The sequence below is a fragment of the Ascaphus truei genome, chromosome 11, assembly GCF_040206685.1.
Source record: "Ascaphus truei isolate aAscTru1 chromosome 11, aAscTru1.hap1, whole genome shotgun sequence".
Lineage (NCBI taxonomy): Eukaryota > Metazoa > Chordata > Amphibia > Anura > Ascaphidae > Ascaphus > Ascaphus truei.
The window spans coordinates 38,246,213-38,270,030 of NC_134493.1; the positions used below are offsets into that span (position 1 = coordinate 38,246,213).

The window sequence follows — 23,818 nt, forward strand, 5'->3', positions numbered from 1 at the left end:
TACCCAGGATGGTTATGTATTGTACCCAGGCTGGTTATGTATTGTACTCAGAGTGGTTATGTATTGTACTCAGGCTGGTTATGTATTGTACCCAGGCTGGTTATATATTGTACCCAGGGTTGTTTATGTATTGTACCCAGGGTGGTTATGTATTGTACCCAGGGTGGTTATGTATTGTACCCAGGCTGGTTATGTATTGTACCCAGGCTGGTTATGTATTGTACCCAGGGTGGTTATGTATTGTACCCAGGGTGGTTATGTATTGTACCCAGGGTGGTTATATATTGTACCCAGGGTGGTTATATATTTTACCCAGGGTGGTTATATATTGTACCCAGGGTGGTTATGTATTGTACCCAGGGTGGTTATGTATTGTACCCAGGGTGGTTATGTATTGTACCCAGGGTGGTTATGTATTGTACCCAGGGTGGTTATGTATTGTACCCAGGGTGGTTATGTATTGTACCCAGGGTGGTTATGTATTGTACCCAGGGTGGTTATGTATTGTACCCAGGGTGATTATGTATTGTACCCAGGGTGGTTATGTATTGTACCCAGGGTGGTTATGTATTGTACCCAGGGTGGTTATGTATTGTACCCAGGCTGGTTATGTATTGTACCCAGGCTGGTTATGTATTGTACCCAGGGTGGTTATGTATTGTACCCAGGGTGGTTATGTATTGTACCCAGGGTGGTTATGTATTGTACCCAGGCTGGTTATGTATTGTACCCAGGCTGGTTATGTATTGTACCCAGGCTGGTTATGTATTGTACTCAGGGTGGTTATGTATTGTATCCAGGCTGGTTATGTATTGTACCCAGGCTGGTTATGTATTGTACCCAGGATGGTTATGTATTGTACCCAGGCTGGTTATGTATTGTACTCAGGGTGGTTATGTATTGTACCCAGGCTGGTTATGTATTGTACCCAGGATGGTTATGTATTGTACCCAGGGTGGTTATGTATTGTACCCAGGGTGGTTATGTATTGTACCCAGGCTGGTTATGTATTGTACCCAGGCTGGTTATGTATTGTACCCAGGGTGGTTATGTATTGTACCCAGGGTGGTTATGTATTGTACCCAGGGTGGTTATGTATTGTACCCAGGCTGGTTATGTATTGTACCCAGGCTGGTTATGTATTGTACCCAGGGTGGTTATGTATTGTGCCCAGGGTGGTTATGTATTGTACCCAGGGTGGTTATATATTGTACCCAGGGTGGTTATGTATTTTACCCAGGGTGGTTATGTATTGTACCCAGGGTGGTTATGTATTGTACCCAGGGTGGTTATGTATTGTACCCAGGGTGGTTATGTATTGTACCCAGGCTGGTTATGTATTGTACCCAGGGTGGTTATGTATTGTACCCAGGATGGTTATGTATTGTACCCAGGGTGGTTATGTATTGTACCCAGGGTGGTTATGTATTGTACCCAGGCTGGTTATGTATTGTACCCAGGCTGGTTATGTATTGTACCCAGGGTGGTTATGTATTGTGCCCAGGGTGGTTATGTATTGTACCCAGGGTGGTTATATATTGTACCCAGGGTGGTTATGTATTTTACCCAGGGTGGTTATGTATTGTACCCAGGGTGGTTATGTATTGTACCCAGGGTGGTTATGTATTGTACCCAGGGTGGTTATGTATTGTACCCAGGGTGGTTATGTATTGTACCCAGGGTGGTTATGTATTGTACCCAGGGTGGTTATGTATTGTACCCAGGGTGGTTATGTATTGTACCCAGGGTGGTTATGTATTGTACCCAGGGTGGTTATGTATTGTACCCAGGGTGGTTATGTATTGTACCCAGGGTGGTTATGTATTGTACCCAGGGTTGCCGCCTTCTGCTGAATGATAACCAGACTTACAAAAAAGTTTTTTTATTTAATTGCCTTACTTTCTCCGGCAGCGGCATCTCCCCCTGCGTGCTCCCGTCAAAATGGCTCTGCGACGTCAAAAGGCGCAGCGCCATTTGACAGCACGGAGCCATTTGGACGGAGAGCATGCAGGGGGAGATGGCGTCCGAGATGATGAATTCCGGGTCAGACCGCTGGGGCTTGCTCCTCCCTGGCCGGCCGCCTCTAGTGCCCTGCTTCATGTGCCGTCCTACTTCAAGTTCGCTCCCGTCAACGGTCCAACTCGTCTGCCGCCCTTCGCCCGGGGATATGTATCCCAAACCTGTAGTCTCCGGGTTGAACCCGGAGTGGCGGCAACCCTGATTGTAGCTGAAAAGTCAAGTTCTGATTTATCTGTTGAGTCCAATATAGGAGGCCTGACTCATCACTGGGAATTTCAGCAGAGAAAATGAAATGACCACGTGTGGCGCCTTTGCACGTCTCAGACAGGTCTTTCCCCATTATCGCTTAGCAAATAGTGCTTCCACTGCAGCCAGGGATTCTGGGTAATGACATGCAAATGAAGGTGCAATGTCTGATACTCTGAAGAAACAAATGGCAATAAGAAATGAACCTGTATTCGACGCTCTGCGCAGGGACTCTTACCTTACTTTTTGAGAGCCAGAGATATCTGCAGGTTTTATCTTTAATAATAATAATAACATGTTCTTGTATAGCGCTGCTAGTTATACGCTTTACAGAGACATTTTGCAGGCTGAGGTCCCTGCCCCGTGGAGCTCACAATCTGTGCTGTTGGTGCCTTAGGCACAGGGAGATAAAGTGACTTGCCCAAGGTCACAAGGAGCCGACACCGGGAATTGAACCAGGTTCCCCTGCTACACACTCTCAGTGCCAGTCAGTGTCTTTACTCACTGACCCACTCCCTCTCCCATCTTTGATTGTTTTGACATTGCCTGCCAAGTATACTTGTTAATTCAGGATGTCAAATGTGAATTCTAAGGTGACATGTGAAATAATTATAACGGGGTTTTCATTTTGGTTAACGGTACTTTTTGAGTATTTTTTTAACCACTTGCCAGTCGATGGGGCCTGCAGTGAGCTTCTTTGCAATGCATTGAAGGCCTCTTTGGTAGCCAGTTGTTGGAAGGTATTGGGGAAGGGAATGCACTTTTAATATACCTCTGCATTGCAGGAGATTTGATTCACCTGGTAAACACAAACTCTCCGGTGTACAAGGAAGGAAAACTGTGCAGTGGCCACCATAGCGTATCTGTGGCTTCCAAGGCATATAACCTCTCATCAGACCTCATGCGAATCCTCATGAAGTCCAGGGTGCTGAACGAGGAGCCACTGACCTTGCAGGGAGGAGAGATCCTGGCTCGGGGAAAACGGTCCAACCCCCTGAACTTGCTCTGCTACAGTAACAAAACGGGCTGCCAGTTCTCAATCCCCCACGGATTTAACAGCACCCTACCTGACCTGACAGACATCATCCAGGTTATGTTTCAAGTGGACTCTAACCCTTTCCCTTTCGGCTTCATCAGTAATTACACAGTGTCCACCAAAGTGGCATCAATGGAGTTCCAGACAAGTAACGGGAGCCAGATCCCAGTAGAAAGCCTGGATTCTGAGAAGGCCATCACAGTCAGGGTCGCCAATAATACCGGTGTGTGGAATGTCACAGCCGGGGCCGCTTCAATCGAACGCCAACGCTCGGTGGAGGTGGACGTTGAGGCAGAGAGCAGTAACCGGAATGCAGGGCTGCACCTACAGGTCACCTATCAGGTGCAGGACGGTGAGTCTGGGACATGGGTGGGAAACCTGTGTTGGAGTGACGCCTCTATCCTGTATAGTAATAACAAACAAGAGAAGGTACTGAGACAAGAGAGTAGTAAATATGGGGGAGCGGCAGATCCATTACGTTTTTATGTTGCTATTTCACTGCATGACCCTGTTTGGAAACTGCAATGCCGTCTCCTTTCTGTCTAAGTGTGATTATATCATCTTGTAGCACATGGGACTAACTCAATAGGGAAGACCCACAAAAGTCTAACTATCATGATTTGGGGAATCTCTTCCAATGCGTTGTAGATCCATTCCCATAGATAGTGTTGAAATAATATTGCTGAAATGAATATACTGTTGAAATGGATGATATATTACTGAAATGAAATTACATTCAGTTTGTTATGTCTGTAGTGTCCATTTTGTGTGTAAGAATGTGTGTGTGTGTGGTATGAATGAGATTCGCACACAGTAGATTTACGACTGTGCCGGTAGTAATGCCCACATTCGTGGTATCAAGAAATACCTGATTCCTATAGAGATCTATTTTAATCCAGTTTTAACCAGGTTTTAATGATCTGTAAAATGATTGGCTTAGAATAAGGGAGTAGTTATTATATTCTGCCTAGTAACCTATTTTAAACAAAGGGATCTAAAATGTATATAATGCCTGCTTGGGCCCTCCCCTGGCAGAGAGTCCCATTGACTTTTGTGTGTATGATCATACTCTGTGCTGTACAGGCAATAAACTACTCATTATCTAAGAACCCGAGTTATCTCTTATATATTTGGGTTTGCAAACAACAACAATAGGGAGACCCATTGGGCTACAAGTCATTGTTTTTTTCATGGTTTTGCCTCAGTGACAGACAGGGGTGGCCAACTCCAGTCCTCAAGGCCCCCCATCAGATTAGTTTTCAGGATATCCCTGCTTCAGCACAGGTGGTGCAGTCTTCGACTGACCCACTGATTGAGCCACCTGTGCTGAAGCAGGGATATTCTGTCAGTCTTTATCTTAGTGGTTCACCCTATGTTTGGAGACACAGACTCAAATGACACAGGAATCCTTTTGCTGAACTTCTCCTCTATCTAGACTTACACTTCTCTCTATTCCTGATGGTGAACGCGTGTTTTGTGTCTCTGTCCCCACGCAGATCGGTACATATACAGCGAATCTGAGCCTTTCATCAATGCTTACCTGCACGAGTCCAGCCACCCAAACCAGTACAACTGCACGGACATGAAGCAGATCGGGGCTGAAGCTTTGGCAGGACAAGACCACAAGCTGTACACGTTCTTCATAGCTCCCAAGTAAGACAACAGCCTTCAGCAAGGAGTACATGCAACAAAGCCACTGTCTAACACCTTTGTCATATATTGCAGCTCCCCAAAAAAGCAACAGAGGAATTAAGTTGTAGGTTTTTATTTAAGTGGTTACCCTGCTTCTCGCCAGTTTCTTGATTGCAAACTATATACCACGAATAAGCTGCCCGTTCCTACCATATCGCAGACCGGATCACACCCTCTGGCTGTAGATTACAGTACAGTTTGCTAGGAGAGAGGGTTACAGTTGAACTGATTCCATTATACATTACTTGTCATAGAGAATTATGGGTACATTGTATCAACAGCAAAGTTATCCATAGGTGTAGCGCTTTGCAGATAAGCTGCTCTCTGTATAAAAGCTCATATACCCAACTGAAAATGATGGAATTTCTCTATTCGTCAACAGTACCCCGACCTGAAGAATAGTATTAGTAAGAGTATTATTGTACTTGTTCCACTAGGGTGGGGAACGTGACCAGACACTATTACCTGAACATCACTAACCATTACATGTGGTCGGCGGTGGATGTGACCGTGGGTTTGTACACCTCCCTGTGCCAGTACTTTGATAAGAACGAGATGAGGTGGAAGACAGAGGGAATCACACCATTGGAGGACACCCGGCCAGACCAGGCAGTCTGCCTGACCCAGCACCTCACTGCATTCGGAGCCAGCCTGTTTGTCCCACCTCATTCGGTCAACTTTATCCACCCTGTGAGTAAAACACAGCACTGAATGTATTTATTTATTTATCAAATGTGTTTTCTAGAATGGGATCCGAAAGGGAAAATACATTTTTAATCAGGAAATATTTAGGTTTGCAAAAAAAAAAATGAAAGTATTGATACCTGACGACTATAATACTGGGAGCGGTGAGGGTAACGACGCGGTCATATCTCTGCAGCCTCCGCCACCTGGAATAAACTACATCGTGCTCCTCACCTGCGCGGTCTGCTTTGTGACCTACTCCGTGGCTACCGTCATCGTCCACAAGCTGGACCTGCTCGACATGAACAGGACCGGGGTCATTCCATTCTGCGGCAAGGACGGGTTCTATAGATACGAGGTCCTGGTGAAGACGGGATGGGGTCGGGGGTCCGGTGAGTGCACACGGGATTCAGCCTCGTCTGCTTTCCGGTCCTACTCCATCGCAGGTTTTACAGAGTTCAGGGCACAAGGGAGGAAACTCTAAGTCAAAGAGCTTACAATCTAATTATTCCTGTAATGGGATAGAGATGTGACGAGAGGGGAAAGAAAGGGGGATTCCACCGTGAATGTGTTGCTGAACAGGACAGTGCCTTAATTCCTTCACAGCAACGCTATCATCCGTGTTGCATTCAATGATTTGTAGTCCTAACCATCCTATTTAGAAAGCAAGACTACAAATCCCAGAGTGCTTTGGTGCAGGGTATTAGTTAAAGTGCAGGATAGGGATAAACAGTCCTGAAAATGTGCATTTAGTTGACAGATATGCCCATTAATTTTTAGAACATTTTAACGTGTTCTAATAGGTAAATGGAGAATCTCTGGTCACTGGTCTCAGACTCCCCTCTCACCCTGCTCAGGTACGACGGCCCATGTTGGTATAAGCCTGTATGGCGTGGATAATAAGAGTGGCCACCGGCATCTGGACGGTGAGAACACGTTTCACAGGAACAGCGTGGACATCTTCCAGATGGCCACGGAGACCAGCTTGGGCAATGTGTGGAAAATCCGCCTGTGGCACGACAATAAAGGTACAGAGACTGCGAACAGCAGAGCCACGTGGAGAGATACTATGTATCAAGCAGAATGTCACTGATGTTTAGTAACCCAGGGGTGCGCAAAGTGGGGGGCGGGAGAATTTCCAGGGGGGGTAAGACATTGACACATTATCTACCACAACTAACTCCAACTGCTGTGTGACCATACCCCACATCACTCAGTGAAGCCATGCAATGACCCTAATGACCTTGACATAAAGTAACACGCATTCTGCATGATGGATCTGATGCCCGTTTCGCAGCAGTGCACCTGTTTGTGGCGTTTCATATGCGGTGCCTACCAAACTCTGTATACCTAGTCTCAGTTAGTGGACCCTAAGCCAGTCCTATGTGGTTAAGGTGATATGCCCAGTGACATTGACATTGTGCCCCTCTGTCTATCCCAGGGCTCAGCCCATCCTGGTATGTGCAGCATGTCATCATCAGAGACTTGCAGAGCAATAAGAATTACTTCTTCCTGGCGAATGACTGGCTGTCGGTGGGGCAGGATGAGAGTGGGCATAGGGTGGAGAAGGAGATCTTTGCTGCCAGTGAGTATCCAAATTGGACTTGAGACGGAGAAGTTCCACAGTTGAAGGATTCTGGGCTCCTTAGTGGCTCTCGCTATATCACCCCAGTGAAAGTGAAAGCGCAGCCATCTAGAAGAGGAATTCTCAGTGGAGCGGAGGGGTTGGGGATGCAAATCAGATACTGGGTTGCCAATGATACTTTCAGTCTCTGTTGCGAGTTACATTCGATGAGCTGTTGGTTCTTTTATCAGTGTCACGCTACAGCAGAAGAGATCTTATGAGCCACATGTCCATTGTGTTCAACCTATGTTTAGTTTAATTGGCTGAGATCCTCATCCTGTATTTGCAGTTATGTTGCTGAGCCTGCTGCATATCAGCATTTCTAAATCCTTCTCTATCAAGAAGACTACATTTGTCCCGTTTAGTTTGTGCGTAGCATGTTTATTCTTGCATTTCCAAATGCATAACCTTACATATATCTGTATTGAACCTCATCTGCCATTTACCTGCCCAAGCTGCCAGTCTCTCCAAGTCCTTCTTGAGAGAAATTACATCCAGTTCTGATGTCACAACCTTCCATAACTTTGTGGGGTCAGCAAAGATGGACACTTTGCGCGCTATAATTAGACATAGACAATCTTAGCCACCTCATATCCCAGTACCACAGTATTATATACATATTATAATTAAATATATATTTAATTGGTCCAATTGGAGCACTATTGGGAGAGTGACCTCAAATATACAAGAGTAACCAATGAATCCCCAATGCACATCCAACATGACAAATGATTTAGTTCATTCATATATGTTTTTTCTTCTCATAAGTATGGGGCATATTGCTGGCACTATCCTCTCTATGGGTAATTCAGGATCATTAATAAAGAAGTTATAAGGCAGTGGCCTCAGTACTGAACCATAAGGAGCTTCACTTGCAACTTGAACCCAATCTGGGAAGGTTCCATGTACAGTATGACAAGTCTCTGCTGCCTATCCTTCAACCAGGTTTCAATCCAGGGGCATTTCCTTTATGCTGTACTTTGTGTGAAACTGCATCATAGGCCTCTGAAGAATTTAAGTTGACCACATCAACTGCATTGCTTTTGTTTAAATTCCTACTTGTGCCCTCAAAGAAATGTACTAATAAGCTTAGTTTGACATGACCTATCCATCATAAAACTATCAGTTCCTTCCATGTTTAATCAAAGGTTGAACTTGATGGACTTATATATATATATATATATATAAAACTATGTCTCAGCTCCTGGAGAGGTACTCAAAGTGCCGTAGATCCTTATGACCTCTCTCTGTTACCTTAAGTGGATTTGTGTTTTATATATGTATATATATACATATATATAGTCCTTTCTGTCACTTTGTCACACTTACTGGAACAGATAGAAGGTGCTATGGGGTCACTGCATTCGATGAGCCCTGACTCCCATTCTCATCATGTTACAGTGCAGATCAGGGTCCCTGTGCTTCCCTCTTGTGATACCTAGAACAGATTTTGGAACGTTCCCTCTAGGTGAGACAGAGCTGAAGAGGTTCTCCCGAATATTCACGGCAGAACTTCAGCGCGGCATCTCCGAGAAGCACGTCTGGCTGTCGATGTGGGACCGTCCCCCGCGCAGCCGCTTTACCCGCGTCCAGAGAGCCACCTGCTGCGCCCTCCTCATCTTCCTCTTCCTCTGCGCCAACACCATATGGTACGGGGTGGTTGGAGACAGAAATCATGGGTAAGTTTGCTGCAGGGAGTAGCAGAACGTTGTATAGATTTGCAGCTGTGCAGAGATTCTGGGATTTGTTATCTTGCTTATCTAAAATAAAAAAATAACCTGATCTAAATCTCCCAGAATGATAGGGGATGTAAATTCTGGGATTGGAAATAAATGGCCTGAATATACAGAGTTAGTTGACAAATATGTGATTGGAAGACTATAGGACTTCAACACGTACACCCTGGGAGAAAGAGAGAGACTTTGTTATACATCACTGTATCAGTCAGAGGCAGAACGGAAGCGGTTTTCAGATTAAACCAAGGTCTAAGGCAAATCATAACCTATTCTGAGAGGCAGACGTGTATCCTAAATATGGGAATAAAGCCTGAGATGGGGCCGGAGACGTTACTGTAAGATAAGCAGATTAGGTGAAACATTGTTTTTTTTTCTCTTCTTGTCTTAGGACCGGCGCTGTGTCACAGCTCGTCCCTCTGAGTGTGGACTCAGTGGCCGTAGGGATGGTGACCAGTGTGCTCGTGTATCCCATCTACCTGGTCATTCTCTTCCTTTTCCGACGTGCTCGCAGCAAGGTAAGGAAACGTGAGCCATGTAAGGGAGCTGTTCCTTGGTAACGGGGCCTGGCCTGCAGATCAGAGAAGTCACAGGTACTAGTCACCGGCAGCAGGGAGTACCCGGCTTCATGACAAGGATACACGGGCTGTTCAATCTTGCAAGTGTAACAGTAGGGTAACTTCCAGGTGTGCATAGGGTAACAGTGTAAGCATTAATATGATGCTACAGAGAGAGATAGCGGCATTGTAAGAGAGGGGTTTCTGTTCTGTATTGCTACAAACTGTGAGGTACAGTAATACTGTATCATGCATTTTACTATATATATACTCCTACCTGTTCTCTGGCAGGGAAGAGGTTACAGTGTATTTATCGGTTTGGGCTGTCTGATTTTGTCGTGTACGTGAGAGATTTTGCTAAAACGTCCTGGTAGCTGTCGCTGCTGTAATTGTATCACTGTCTCCTTCAGACCTGTATCAGGCAGTCCCTCATGTACTTTGACCAGCAGTCTTTGGAAATCGATAATTACCTGGACACCATGGTGATGGAGAGCTCCTTCCTAACATATACGGGAATCCATGGGGAGGTGAGGACGGGCAGAGCTGCTCCACTAAGTGCATACAAATAGTAGTGTCTGGAACATCTTAGCATGAGCCATCCAGCAGGGCTGCCCAGTACTTTCATTATTCTCCCTGGTGTTGCAGTTTAAAGCAGCAAGACGTAGCGCTGCCCAATTTTTTATTTACATTTTTTTTATTACAGGATTGAAGCAGAGGTTCTTCTGAGCTGAACGGTGTTAATTTCAGTTCTGGGGAGCACCTGCTTCCGGAGATACACACATCCGTAGGGGTGCTGGTATCTGCAGTCAGAGAACATGTGTGCCTAACAAAATGGCAGCGTTTAAATGTCACGCGGGCCAATAGGAAGCTGGGACGTCATCCCTTGCGGCATCCTGTTGGCCTGTGTGACCGGGGGCTTTAAACTAAAGACATATACCAGCACACCCTACGGAGGTCAGTATGTCTGGAATCAGGGGGTCATGAAAGCTGAAAATGAACACAGTTCAGCTCCGGAGACCCCCTGCTTCAATCCTGTAATAATAATAACAAATGTAAATCGCGCAATGCTACATGTTTTGCTGCTTTAACCCAAGCTCACACCTGGCTGTGTAAATAATGGAGGAACAATGTGTCAAAAAGTGACAAACTGAATACCATTGTATCAATATCACCATCAGTGAGTTTATGTATTTATAAAATGTGTTACCAGGAAGTAATACAGTGAGAGTTACCTCTCGTTCTCATGTATGTCCTGAGCACAGAGTTATGATGACAAATAATACATGGTTACAAATACATAGTTACCTTATATACAAGACATTTGCATGCACAGTTAAAGATAATATATATTATAGGCGTATGTGAGAGATTTTGCTTGATTAGCTTGATGCATACTGTGACACCAAAAGTACATTGTTTTATAAACAAATACTGTACTTATTATCCAGCTAAGCACCAAATGTTATCCATTGACTGAGTGGCATGTGTCTTAAATGAAAAACGAATGCAATTCCAAGGCAAAAAATCAGCAGATTTATTCAGAAACACATCCTCATGCTTCCCAGGGGACTGTTTAGCTGAATCTTGTACATTGTTTGGCTCAGAATTGCTCCGGTTGAAGCCTCGAACCCAAAATGTCTGTGTTTTTCCTCTGATATTTTAGCAGATTGTTTGAAGTGAAAAGGTAAAGGTTCAGGTTCCCTTCTCCTTGGGGCACTCAGTCACAGACCTAAAAAATGACCCTTGATCTCCTCAGTACAAAGATCTCTCCATGTTCCCTTCCACAGGCATTTTCTGAACAAACCAAGACAGATATTCCTGCAGACAATACAAAGAGGTGAGAGTGACCTATCGTACCTGGGGTAAGTGTCAGAGGGGGCTCCAAACTCAGTAGAGGACACAGTGTATGGAGATAGCATCAGGTTAAAAAGGATTTTGGTGCAGCACTGCAGGCACGGTGGCCATATCAGCCAGGCGTGACTTGTAAAATAGCATATTACAAAAAAAAAATTAGCGTGCAAAAAGGTGTCTCATCTCTTAAATAATGGGGCCATCATTGTGCTGCATCTCTCGGGGACTGCTCAATAAAAATAAAAAGAAGATGGTTACGACAGATTGAAACAGCCTGTAAGGCTACAAGTCCCAGTAATCTCTGAGGTTCTGCCCAGTGACCCATAACCATTGTACAGCCCATATTATAGTCACAGAACTAACGGTGGGTGAAAAAAACCTCCAACATACAAAGCATAGGGAAGTTAAATGGTAAAATGCCCACTGTGGATAGAACCTTTCAATACTTTATGAAGTTTGAGAGATGGCAGAAGTCCCAGAAAATGGCGACCAGCTGGATACTTAAGTTAAAAGCTGAAAATAAAAGAGGGGAACATCGTCAGTTGACCAATTCCTTCCAGTTTGGCAGTTTCTTCAGGTATCCTGATTTAGATCATGTTTTGAGGATAACGAACTAATACCAGTTCCAATGTGATCTGTACATTTGCAAGCAGGGACTCCTCTTCCACAATGTGACTTTTATGTCTGAAGCGCTTATTCCCATGATGTGTTATTTGTAGTTATTTATATGATTGTCAAGTGTATTACTGCTGAGAAGCGCTATGTACATTAATGGCGCTTTATAAATAAAGACAGACAATACAACTTCACAGGTAATCACTAGTTAAACTGGGGTTAGTGACCTGCAGGGCCAGGTCCTCCTCTACTTTTCGGTAGCAAGACTTCAATGAAACTATATATATATATATCCACCCTGTCTGTTCCTGTGCAGCTTCATCCAGTGGAATTCCAACGAGGGAATGCTAAGCTGGCCTGACCTACTCAGTGACCCCTCCATCATGGGCAATACTATTCAGAAGCTGGAGCGGCGAAGGACTAGCCACCACCTTGGGATAGATGCCACCTCCCATCCCAGCGAGGATGACAGTGTGCTGCTCGGTCTCCCTCGGCCTCCGTCGCGTCACTTCTTGGCATCAGGTGAGGGACATACAGGAGGTGTGTGCGCAATGATATCTCAGAGATGGTCAGTGGGAGAAGCATGAGGAAGGAGAACATGTTACCAACAACATAACCAACTATGTATTAAATATCAGGATACTGATTAACCGGGATCCAAACGGAGCGCTATAGAAAGATGCAGCCATTTTGCCCATGGAGTCATTCTATGTGGACTTAACATTCTCTTTATCAGATTTCATAGTTGAAGGTGCCTAGTTCTAAATGCTCCATCTTTGGAAGGGGATAACCTGATTATTTCCTTGTACATGCACCTCAACATTTCGGGCAAGACACGGTGGGCCATCGCTGCTGGCACGGGTAGGAGCTTCTCTCCAGCCCCTCCACTCAGCTTCTTAATGCCGTCTCGCTGAAGGACACTGTTTCATTCTCCTCCTGGAAACTAGTGATTAGTGCTGTCATTGGGCAGCTGATGGAATGGGAAACAGCTACGAACCACACAGTGGCAGATTTCCCGTTAGGCCCGGGCCTAGGGCGGCAATCATTTTGGGGCGGCAAAAATGTCCGCCCCCATATATATTTGCCTCTCGGGCCTGATGGGAAGTCACCTACATGTGCCGGGCGCCTCCTTGCTGTCTCCATTCTGCCGGCCTCCTTCTCCTTCCGATTCACAGCATCCAATGGCGCTGTGGACATCACCAACATGGCGTCTCGTTTCCGTGGCAACATGAGGTCGCGACGCCAAATGATGTTGTGTTACCGAGGCAACGAGACGCCGTGTGACGTCACATTGGTGACGACGTCCGCGGCGTCATTTGACGCTGCGAATTGGAAGGAGGAGGAGGGCGGCAGAAAGGAGGTGGCCGGCACATGTAAGTGCCTAAGGGCCCAGCAACATCTCCCACTACACTGCGGAGAGAGGGAGCCTGGGCTGCTGGGGTGGCCAACGGTCAGGGGCCGCCTGGTGCTCACCAATGTGCACCTTACAGCTACCATATTCACTGGCATCAGTATCAGGAGATACTTACAGTGTGAAGTTCAGCTTGATTAGGACCCACTCACTGCAGGTTGAGCTGTATCTTGAAGTCCCTATTGGTTGGTAAAGATGTTTGCTGGATTCTTTCTTGCAGATGGAGCTAGCAGCATGTCCCTTCCCCGGGATCTCAGGATTTCCAGGACTGAGACAGATCTCCTGTCAGACTTGTAAGTGGAAGATCAGATAATGACACTTACTGAATACCTTGTTTTATATGTGCATGGAAGAGAGCAATTCAAACACTTCCAGCAGGGACAGCCATGTGCTGGCAGAGAGAGGTTTAATGCAGCAACGCTGCCTGCGTGCTCACTTTGCAATAAGGGGTTAAGCAGCTAGGACTATTTGTGGCTAAGTAAAATGAATAGCGCTCCATGCCACTTTCGGCCCATTATGGTTCATGGAAGACACTGATTAACCCCTAATGCTACACATGGACCATTCTGTGTCCGCCACTGCGTTAGGTGTCTTGCCATGGAATAGGTAGTATCTCTGTTTTTTTTGCCCTTTTAGGCAGTTTATGGGTTAAACTCCAAATACTCAGAAGCTGCCGTTTGTGACGTTTTGGGGTGAAAGTCCCCATTGAAGTAAATGGGGATATCCGTCCGAAACGGCTAGCAAAGTGGCTTCAGAGTATATAGATTTGACCCCTTAGTTTGATATAGTGAGAGGGCGTCTCATACACAACTCATGGGTGAAATGGGGGGAGCCATTATTGAGAGTGAAATAGATGTCCTATCACTGAGTCTGAGCAGCAAACCTATGAAGACTAATACAGTCCCTCCTAAAATACTGCTTTCTTGACCAGTATGTGTAATACATAAGATAGGAGGGTGATGATTGGTTAGTGTCAGAACCATGATTTAGAAGACTGGTGATGTTGCCGATTACTTTAACAGATCCAACGCGTTCTGCGATAAGAACGACACAATAATGTTGGAGAAATTGAACGAGAAGGGCCAGGCTGTGACGGCGTCTGCCAGAGAGGTGACAAGAATAGCCAAGTCACCAAGGACAGGTACACAAGGAGTACAACATAATGTATATATCAAAGAAGCGACTTCACACTTCGGGAGCTGAACACTGTGCTAGATCATGTACGGTTTGTGCTTTGTATCTGCATGGAGCAGATGGAAATGCCATCTCGGTTCATGGCGTGTGCAACCTGAGCATCTGTCTGTGGGGCTGAGCAGTGGAAGAACGACTCCAGTAGAAGCAATTATACTTTCGTATTTGTTTATTTTATAATTGACTAATGTGGCGTGACAATTTTTGTTTAAATATGTTTAAATAATTCAGTTGCAGGGGATCGCAGTTTGTATTTGAACAGCTGTATACATATTAGAAGCCATATATTATACGTTCATTCAGTATGCCAAAAAGGGTAAATCCTTATTAGAGGGGTACTCAACCCCAGTCCTCAAGCCTCCCCAACAGGTCGGGTTTTCAGGATATCTCAGCTTCAGCACAGGTGGCTCAATCAGAGGCTCAGTCAACGACTGAGCCTCTGATTGAGCCACCTGTGCTGAAGCAGGGACTGATAGAGCCACCAGTGCTGAAGCAGGGACTGATTGAGCCACCTGTGTTGAAGCAGGGACTGATTGAGCCACTGATTGAGCCACCTGTGTTGAAGCAGGGACTGATTGAGCCACCTGTGCGGAAGCAGGTATATCCTGAAAATCTGACATGTTTGGGGGGATTGGGGGGGGGGCCTGGAGGACTGGAGTCCCCTGCCCTATTACATTAAACTGCATCCCCTTTATACAGTCGGCCCAAAAGGCAAAATACAATCAAATAAACCGCACTTTTCTGCATTATAAACATGCCAGGAACGTAGCACCAGAGAAATCTCCCCTACTCTAGTCGCTAGGGGGCGTTTTGCTAGTGTTGTCCTCAATGCTTTGTATTTTTGCTCCACTGGTGCAGTTATCACCGACGCCTTCCAAAGACGCCGACCGATGCTGCCCTCGTGGTGCACCCGCGTCGCTCACGCCCTCAGCGGCTTCCTCCTCCTCTGCTGCTTTGCGGTGTCTGTCTGGATCGGGGTGAGCTTCACGTCCAGCGTGGGTCTCATGTGGCTGATCTCTGGGATATTCAGCTTCCTCTGCTCCTTCTTTGTCCTGGAGCCACTGAAGGTGAGAGCTTGGGACAGCAAGGGGGGACGCTTCCTCCCGTAATGGGACCCTGTGTAACCGCTTCACTGCCTGACACCCACACAATGGGCAATAATTCTGCTGCAGATCACGAGATCATTCAGCTTCTATTTTGCAGATCTGGTTTTTAACAAGATCATAGGGTGAGCGTCTCCTTCCTATTTGAGTTTTTGTCAGTTACGGGCTTCCTTGGAATGAGAAAGGATCTGGTTTACATCGCCCCTTCTCCCGGCAGGAATGCAAAGTGTATGGAAGTGTCCCCAGCCCCATTGTCACGCTATTTGTGCCGTTGTCTCTGTGTCAGGTTGTGGTGGAAGCGCTGTACTTTGCCATGGTGGTGAAGCGTCTGCACCCAGAAGAAGAGGACACACTAGTTGAATTCCCACTGGTGGAGCAGGTCTCCGAGAGGGTCACCAAAGTGCGGCCTCCGCAGGGATTTGCTCTTTTCCAGGCCAGGGAGGAGGCTCGGAAGGTGAAACTGCTGCACAGGATGCTGAAGGTAAAATCTGGGTGGCTGTGACATTATGTAGGGTGGTAGAAAGGGGGGGGTGATAGACAGCACTCTGACACAATGACTCAGCAAGGTTGCAGGGTGCACGGAACAGGAAGGGACCCTAATTCCCTTCAGAAGTACTAACAAACCAAAAGATAGTACCAGCACTCTCTGTCTCACAGCTACAGATATAAGTGAAGACCAGTGTAGGGAATATGAATAATTTAATGACACTAATAATAAGCTGAAAATATAGCAACAATAGCCAATACGCCAATGCAAGAATAAATAAATATCACCATAGAGCAAAAATAAAAGGGGGTAGAGGGGAAAGAGGAAGAAGGGAAAAAAACATGAAACAAAAGGAAAAAAATCACAATAATGGAAAAAGGAAAGCAAACTAGGGGGGGGCGACGTTTCGAGGGGTGACCTCTTCATCTGGCCCATTCCCCCTGGTCCCAAAGGGTCCCAGAGGTACTTCCCTAAGCCTTCCCTCCCCACTGTCAAATAATCCCACACTCCGCTAAAGATATAAATCAAAAGTCCTATAGAGGGCAAATCTCATAAGAAGACACCAGATATCAAACAATAAATGTGAATACATGAATATTGTGAAAAACAAAGTACATATGTAGATATCAGATATCAGACAGTAAACAAGTAGAAGCAAACCCTCTATCAACAGCTCCTAGTGCCCTGTGGACTTCTCTCCACGTCACCCCCCTAGTTTGCTTTCCTTTTTCCATTATTGTGATTTTTTTCCTTTTGTTTCATGTTTTTTACCCTTCTCCTTCTTTCCCCTATACCCCCTTTTATTTTGACGTGCTCTATGGTGATATTTATTCTTGCATTGGCGTATTGGCTATTGTTGCTATATTTTCAGTTTATTATTAGTGTCATTAAATTATTCATATTCCCTACACTGGTATTCGCTTATATCTGTAGCTGTGAGACAGAGAGTGCTGGTACTATCTTTTGGTTTATTATGTAGGGTGGGCATCCTTTACAAGTGCATTATGTATAATGCACTCACCATGACCATATATAATATGAGCACCACTCACCATGACCGTATATTGTATGGGCACCACTCACCATGACTGTATATAGTATGGGCACTACTCACCATAACCGTATATAGTATTGGCACCACTCACGATGACCATATATAGTATGGGCACCACTCGTGATACAGTATATAGTATGGGCACTACTCACCATGAGCGTATATAGTATGGGCACCAATCACGATGACAGTATATAGTATGGGCACCACTCACGATGACAGTATATAGTATGGGCACCACTCACCATGGGCAGGTATTCCTTTCTATGGTGATATATATAGAATGTGCATAATTCACAATATGCCAGATGAACAATGTTTGTAATAATATGGGAAACAATATGGGCACTTTTTTCAAAGGAAATATATAGAGCAGGCTATACACACAGTGGCATTACATTGTATGGGCATGGAGGCTGTGACGTGGCACAGGGGAGATTTCTATGCATCAAAGTCATTTTGGAGAACAGGTGAAGCAAAGAGCGCCAATATCCATCTGCACCAGGCGGAAACAGCTGTTTCTACATTTGATGCACCAAAAAATGAAACAATATGTGGAAACCTCGCTTCCCCTGCCCCAGAATTGCCTTTGTGTAGTAGAGTCCTCATTGCGTGTGTCTGACCCGCAGCCCAGCCTCACTCCCCCATGCTCGTGTCCCCGCAGAACCTCCTTGTGTACATGCTTTTCTTCCTGGTCGTTCTTCTCACCAACTATGGAGACGCGTCCAGAAACCCTGGCGCTTACCTGCTGCAGCGCTCAGTCCGTCAGGAGCTCGGCAGCCAGCGATTCCTGCACATTAAGAGGTATGTTCCACACATAATTAACCACATAGTTACACAGAAGGGAGCGGGAGGAGGGGGTACGATACCTTTTATTGGACAAACAAGCAGTTGATATGTTACAGGCTTTCCAACCTCTCAGGGGCAGGACCCGATGATGGACCCTGAGAGGTTGGAAAGATTGTAACATCAACTGCTTGTTGGTCCAATAAAAGGTATCATACCCCCTCCTCCCGCTCCCTTCTGTGTTACTACATGGAAGAAAGGACCAACACAGCGACCCACCCTTCTTTGCCCACATTACTAAGCACACTCTTTGGACTTTAATCTGCTTAGTCAAAAGATAAAATGGGCTAGGGGTGTATCCTATACTCTCCTGGATGTAGTGACCCTCCACCTATAATATCGCCCTGTTTGCTGCTCTTTTCTTTGTACAATAGTAACCATTCGTTGTAATGTTAATAACGTATTATAGAGCACGGGGGCGCTGGCTGCCGTGACGTACAATCATTGTCTGCCCCTGTTCTGGTGCTCGAGACATTGACAGGTCGGGGGTCTGTGTACAAAAGTCTCCCGGCTGCTAACCTGGCATAAAACCAGTGCAAAAACAGGACCATATGTATAATAATATACGGGAATCCCATGGAAATCAGTAGGAGTTTTTCCTTTAATAAACCTGATGCAATTAGTTTGCTCCAAGTATTGTGACGCGCACAAAGAACGCTGGGATGTAACGGCCGCTCTCCCACACCAGAGATAGCGCCGTCAGCGCGGTGCAGGGTGACCCCGGCTTTGTTCCTGCAGGTGTGATGAGTTCTGGGCCTGGGCGTCCAAGATGCTGCTGCCTTACCTGCACAATAACCAGCGCCTGCGGGAGAGTTACAGCACCGTGCTGGGAACCGCTCGCCTGCGGCAGATCCGGCTGAAGGAAGGTACAGGTCACTCGTACAATGCATCAGGTCTATGGAGAAGGGAAGGGGATAATGGGCGGGGGGGCGTTCCCTTACCATAATAGTCATGACCACCTCCTACGTTGGTCTGTGTCTGTGAAGTGCTATGCTGCTTAACCCTTTCAGTACTGTAGTGCAATGCGTCATGCTCTTCCAGCGCCCTACCATTGCAACACTAATGTTACCATGCATACCTTGTCTTCACAGCAGTGTGCAACGACCCCCTACTCTCCGTCTACAGGACCTGTCCGCCAGAGACCCAGATGTTTGATGATGCCGATTATGAAGTTGGCTGGATGAAAAACTCCATCAATCTTTCCCAGGCTTGGTCCCACTCCCCTCCTGATGCAACAGGGTAAGACGCAGCTTGGTTGATGAAGAGGTCCCTCCAGTTGAAGCCGTACTAATCCCTATTTCACATAGGGGAGGGGTGCACATACATTTCCCCCTGCCTGCTCACCCCCCCGCTCGCACCCCCCTTACTTTGGCCCCGGCGTCAAAGGTCATGTGACGTCACGTTGCCATGTCGTCGCCCAAAGCCAAGGTAAGGGAAGTTACAAGCGCCTCACGTGGTCCCTGGCATTTCATTTAAATGCCTTGGGGAAGAGCGCGGGGCCTCTGTAACCGCCGCACCCCCCCACGCCCTGGAAAATCTCGCGCCCCCTCTCCCCCCCCTTTTGCGTACCCCTGACATAGGGGACACGTCACACCTGTTCCTAGTCAGAATCTTATTGTGCTCTAATGTTAATCCTTCATTGCACGAGAGGCCTGCAATGCTCTGAAGTGCTTTGCAGTGCTTTGCAGTGCTCTGCGGTGCTTTGCAGTGCTCTGCATTGCTTTGCAGTGCTCTGCGGTGCTCTGCGTTGCTTTGTAGTGCTCTGCGTTGCTCTGCAGTGCTCTGCGGTGCTTTGCAGTGCTCTGCGTTGCTTTGCAGTGCGAGGTGTTCCAGGCTTTGTATAGGGTAAGTTACCTTGTGCTGACCTTCAGTATCCCCTCCAGTCTAAGTTCCCTGTGTCCCCTCTGTGTGCGCAGGGCCTGGTACTGGGGCTCCCTCTCTGTGTATGACAGCTCTGGCTACATTCAGCAGCTGGGAGGCAGCTCGGAGGAGAACGAGGCCGTCATGGGAAATCTCCAGCAGGGCGACTGGATCGACAACCTGTAAGCTGCCTTCTTCCCGTCTTGCACTTCGATAGGATGGTAGCACAACTCCTGCTGTGGCCTTGTTTAACCCTTTCACTGCCAGCACTGGCCAGCTTTACACGTGATAGACTGCAGGTTAATTTTTCTGCCGCTTCAGGTTCCCGCACTGTGACAAGTGATGCTATGTGCGAACCAAGCAAACCATCTATATCCGCTAGAGAGCTAAACATCCCTTCCCGACCCAGTATATATCTGATTGGAAATATAACATAGGACCGTTTCCTAGGTAAAGGGTCATGCGCGTTACTCTCTGCAACATGAGAGGCTAAATGTGCCCAGGAATGACCTCTGACAATGCAGCAAATACATTTGGCCACAGTAGAAAAGGCTTTATACAGTCATTTTACTAACCTGTGTTTTGAGCGCTAAGTGGCCCGTTCTGAGGATACAGATCCGGGTGTTATTGGCAGCGTTTCTGCTGGCTGTCCCAGGTTGTGGTACTCAGCTGTCTGTGTGTCTGTCTCTGTTTTGCAGGACGCGGGCCCTGTTTGTGGAATTCTCTTTGTACAGTCCCGGGGTTGACCTGTACACCTCAGTGACTCTGCTCCTGGAGTTCCCTCTGGCTGGCAGAGTCCTCTCCTCTACCGAGATCAGGGCTTTCCCCTTGCTGCGCCTGAGCAACGGCACCCAGCTCCTGCTCATCATGATGGTAGCACGCCTGCTTTTGTTTTGAAGGAACCTCTTTCTTTCTGTTTTTGTATCGCTTACATATACCATAAGCCAGGAGCGGCCAACTCGAGTCCTCAAGGGTCACCAACAGGCCAGGTATTAGGGATATCCCTGCTTCAGCACAGGTGGTGCAGTCTTCGACTGAGCCACCTCTGCTGAAGTAGGGATATCCTGAAAACCTGACCTGTTGGTAGCCCTTGAGGACTAGAGTTGGTCACCGCTGCCATAAACCTTTGACAAAATGTTCAGTTCCTTTATTTAAAGCGGTGACCCTGCTCCCCCCTAGCAGCAAAATATAATTTATCAGTACTTTTTGTCGCGCGCCGACTACCCAAGGGTTACCGAATAATTAGAGCGCTCTCCAACATATACACCATCGTATCTTTTAGTTTCCACTTCCCATGAAAAAAACATAAATTCGGGGCTAAATCACACAGGTATTATTCATTTTGAGTGTATTACAACCCTTCCGGCAGTGACAAAGTGTGACTGTCCCAAGCACACACGGTGACACTTATCCCTGAGCGTAGTAACAGGATGTGACCTCCTTGTCTGCGCCTGCCCCCTTGCCAGGTCTTCCTCATGATGTTCGTGGTGTACTTTGTCCTCGCCGAGTGCTTGGTGATCAGGAAGGAGGGACGCGCGTACTTCACTCACTTCTGGAACTACGTGCAGTGGCTGCTGACCGCCCTTGCCGTCTGCACAGTGGTCGTGTACCTGAGCAGGGCCAGCCTGGCTGACCAGCAGTGGAACAGATACTTGAAGGACAGAACGGCCTTCGTCAGCCTGCACCAAGTGGCCTTTCTGGGCAGCACCTTCCACAGCCTGTCTGCATCCCTCCTGTTCCTTCTGACAGTCAAGGTAGGGGGATCTGGCATTGCTCTGGGGATTTCATTCACCACAACTGATTACCGGGTTCAAATCCACTTGTCTTAGTGAGTTGATATTCGACAAAGATACTTAATGGGTTTGAATACTTTATTTTATTCTGTGCTTGTTTATGTATATATAGATGGATAGAAGGGTGGAGATAGATAGATAGATACACGAAGGTATATATATTTGGCTGGCAGACATGCTATATATAGTGTCTAATTTATAAATCAGTAGGCAATTATTTATATCCCGGCAAAATGGGGCGCAACAAATCGACCTTAATCTTTGTTTCACTCTCAGAGTGAATTTACCATGAAATGAGAGAGATAATCAGGCACACACTGTAAGATGCCCTTTAACCTGTTAACCCGTTGTGTCCTGCTCCTTCCTCAAGGTCGCTCAACAGTTGCGTTTCATCAGAGAGTGGTCTGTGTTTGGGAAGACGCTACAGATATCAGTGAGGGAGCTGTGTGCTGCATCTGGAGCGGTCCTGGGCCTGGCGCTGGCGTACGCACAGCTTGGCTTCCTGGTGAGGGAGGGACCTTATTACTATCCCTGTATAAGCAGCTTGCTCCATGTACAGGAATTCTCTTTTGGAATTCTTACCTTGAATGGAGGTTCTTTGGAAAGGCCAGCGGTCATTGGCTGTGGAGACCAGCAGATATAACTGTTGAACACTCCAATAATGTGTTCTGAAGACCTTTCCTTTCATCTATATTCCCTTCAGTGGCAAAGGGGCAAGCAACGCATTGCAAAGCACCTGCTAATTTAATGGGATTGGTAGGAAATGCTCCTTATTGCTCTATGCTGCAGCCTGTTTATTGAGTCTAACTATAAGGTCTTGATCGTTATCTGCTACTTTTGGAGGAGCCCTAATTATTTGGGGTCGTTCCACAGCCCTAATGCCCCCTCCCCATATGCTCGTACCCTCTGACTGGTTCTTCTTTCTCCAGCTCTTTTCCTCGTCCTGGGACCATTTCCGGAGCTTCGGCTCCAGCATCCTTACGCTGCTCGCCGTAGCTCGGGGCAGCATCAGCCTGAAGCTTCCCTTCAATGACGCCTCCTGCCTCCCTCACCTCTACTTCCTGAGCTACCTGATCTTGGAGGTGTGGATCCTGCTGCGCCTCTTCACGGCCACGCTGATACATAGTTACCGGCAGGTCCGGCTGGAGATGTTCCGTCCAGCTTTTGAACCCCAGGACTACGAAATGGTGGAGCTCCTTCTCAGGAGGCTACGGATATGGATGGGGGTCAGCAAAGTGAAGGAGGTACGGTGGAATCAGCAACCATCAGCGACTAGATCGCAATCTCTGTGGTCAGGGTGTGACTGCCCTGTTATTCTACATTGATGCTCGAAAGTGTCAAACACTAAAATAAGGTTATTCTTGCTCATAGGAAACTAATAATGAAGAAACCCCGCTGCAGCTTAATGTATCTGGATATGTTGATAGGGTGAGGTGCTGTGGGTGATTGAATAGGTAGAGCAGCAAAGAAGCAAGAACCCAACTAAAGCACTCACTACGCTAAATGTAGTATGAGGATACATTAAAATAAATATTTTTAATGTTCATCAAATTAAAATAATAGGGTTTGAAATCCAAGGATAAGACACACACATTTAATCCTACTGTATGTTGAGTGCGTGTAACTCTCTGGATTATATATTGATAAGAACAAATGAGGGAGATTAGATCAATGTTCTTAGGGGAGCTGGTATGCAGTATTCCCTATATGGGTGTTCTTTGGTGAACCAGGGATGAGGAGGTGGTGTAGGAACCTGCCTATATAGAACGGGTGTAGCCCGTGGTGATAAAGGCTAATAAACGCTCGTTACTGGCAGTGGATAGAAAAGCTTACAGATACCAACAACAGTGTGGCTTGTTGTGTATGCCTATGCACATATTCATGAATGTGCTCAACCGTCAGGTACTGTGCTAACCACTGGCTAGTGAGGCAATGGGATCTAATAAACGGAGTAGACCCCTAAATGAATAAGCAATCACTAGTGTGCTACTGCTCTGCTGCTACGGTGTGGCAATG

General features: G+C 46.5%; 1 protein-coding gene across 3 annotated transcripts in view; it reads left to right on the top strand.

The window, feature by feature from the left end:
• The window catches only part of PKD1 (polycystin 1, transient receptor potential channel interacting), a 121,209-nt gene that overhangs the window by 88,297 nt on the left and 9,094 nt on the right, over positions 1–23,818 (top strand). Inside the window, exons 23-45 of one of the 3 annotated variants that reach the window (XM_075565719.1) lie at positions 3,051–3,653; positions 4,798–4,954; positions 5,431–5,683; positions 5,874–6,069; positions 6,535–6,705; positions 7,119–7,262; positions 8,770–8,980; positions 9,426–9,552; positions 10,002–10,118; positions 11,379–11,428; positions 12,374–12,579; positions 13,689–13,761; positions 14,491–14,609; positions 15,518–15,726; positions 16,049–16,243; positions 17,968–18,107; positions 18,888–19,015; positions 19,241–19,388; positions 20,066–20,191; positions 20,708–20,882; positions 21,476–21,763; positions 22,173–22,307; positions 22,732–23,046. In XM_075565719.1, the coding sequence (XP_075421834.1) occupies positions 3,051–3,653; positions 4,798–4,954; positions 5,431–5,683; positions 5,874–6,069; positions 6,535–6,705; positions 7,119–7,262; positions 8,770–8,980; positions 9,426–9,552; positions 10,002–10,118; positions 11,379–11,428; positions 12,374–12,579; positions 13,689–13,761; positions 14,491–14,609; positions 15,518–15,726; positions 16,049–16,243; positions 17,968–18,107; positions 18,888–19,015; positions 19,241–19,388; positions 20,066–20,191; positions 20,708–20,882; positions 21,476–21,763; positions 22,173–22,307; positions 22,732–23,046 (4,286 nt within the window). Of the gene's footprint in view, positions 1–3,050; positions 3,654–4,797; positions 4,955–5,430; positions 5,684–5,873; positions 6,070–6,534; positions 6,706–7,118; positions 7,263–8,769; positions 8,981–9,425; positions 9,553–10,001; positions 10,119–11,378; positions 11,429–12,373; positions 12,580–13,688; positions 13,762–14,490; positions 14,610–15,514; positions 15,727–16,048; positions 16,244–17,967; positions 18,108–18,887; positions 19,016–19,240; positions 19,389–20,065; positions 20,192–20,707; positions 20,883–21,475; positions 21,764–22,172; positions 22,308–22,731; positions 23,047–23,818 lie in introns of all 3 variants that reach the window. The other 2 variants (XM_075565720.1, XM_075565721.1) reach the window with 2 other exon arrangements.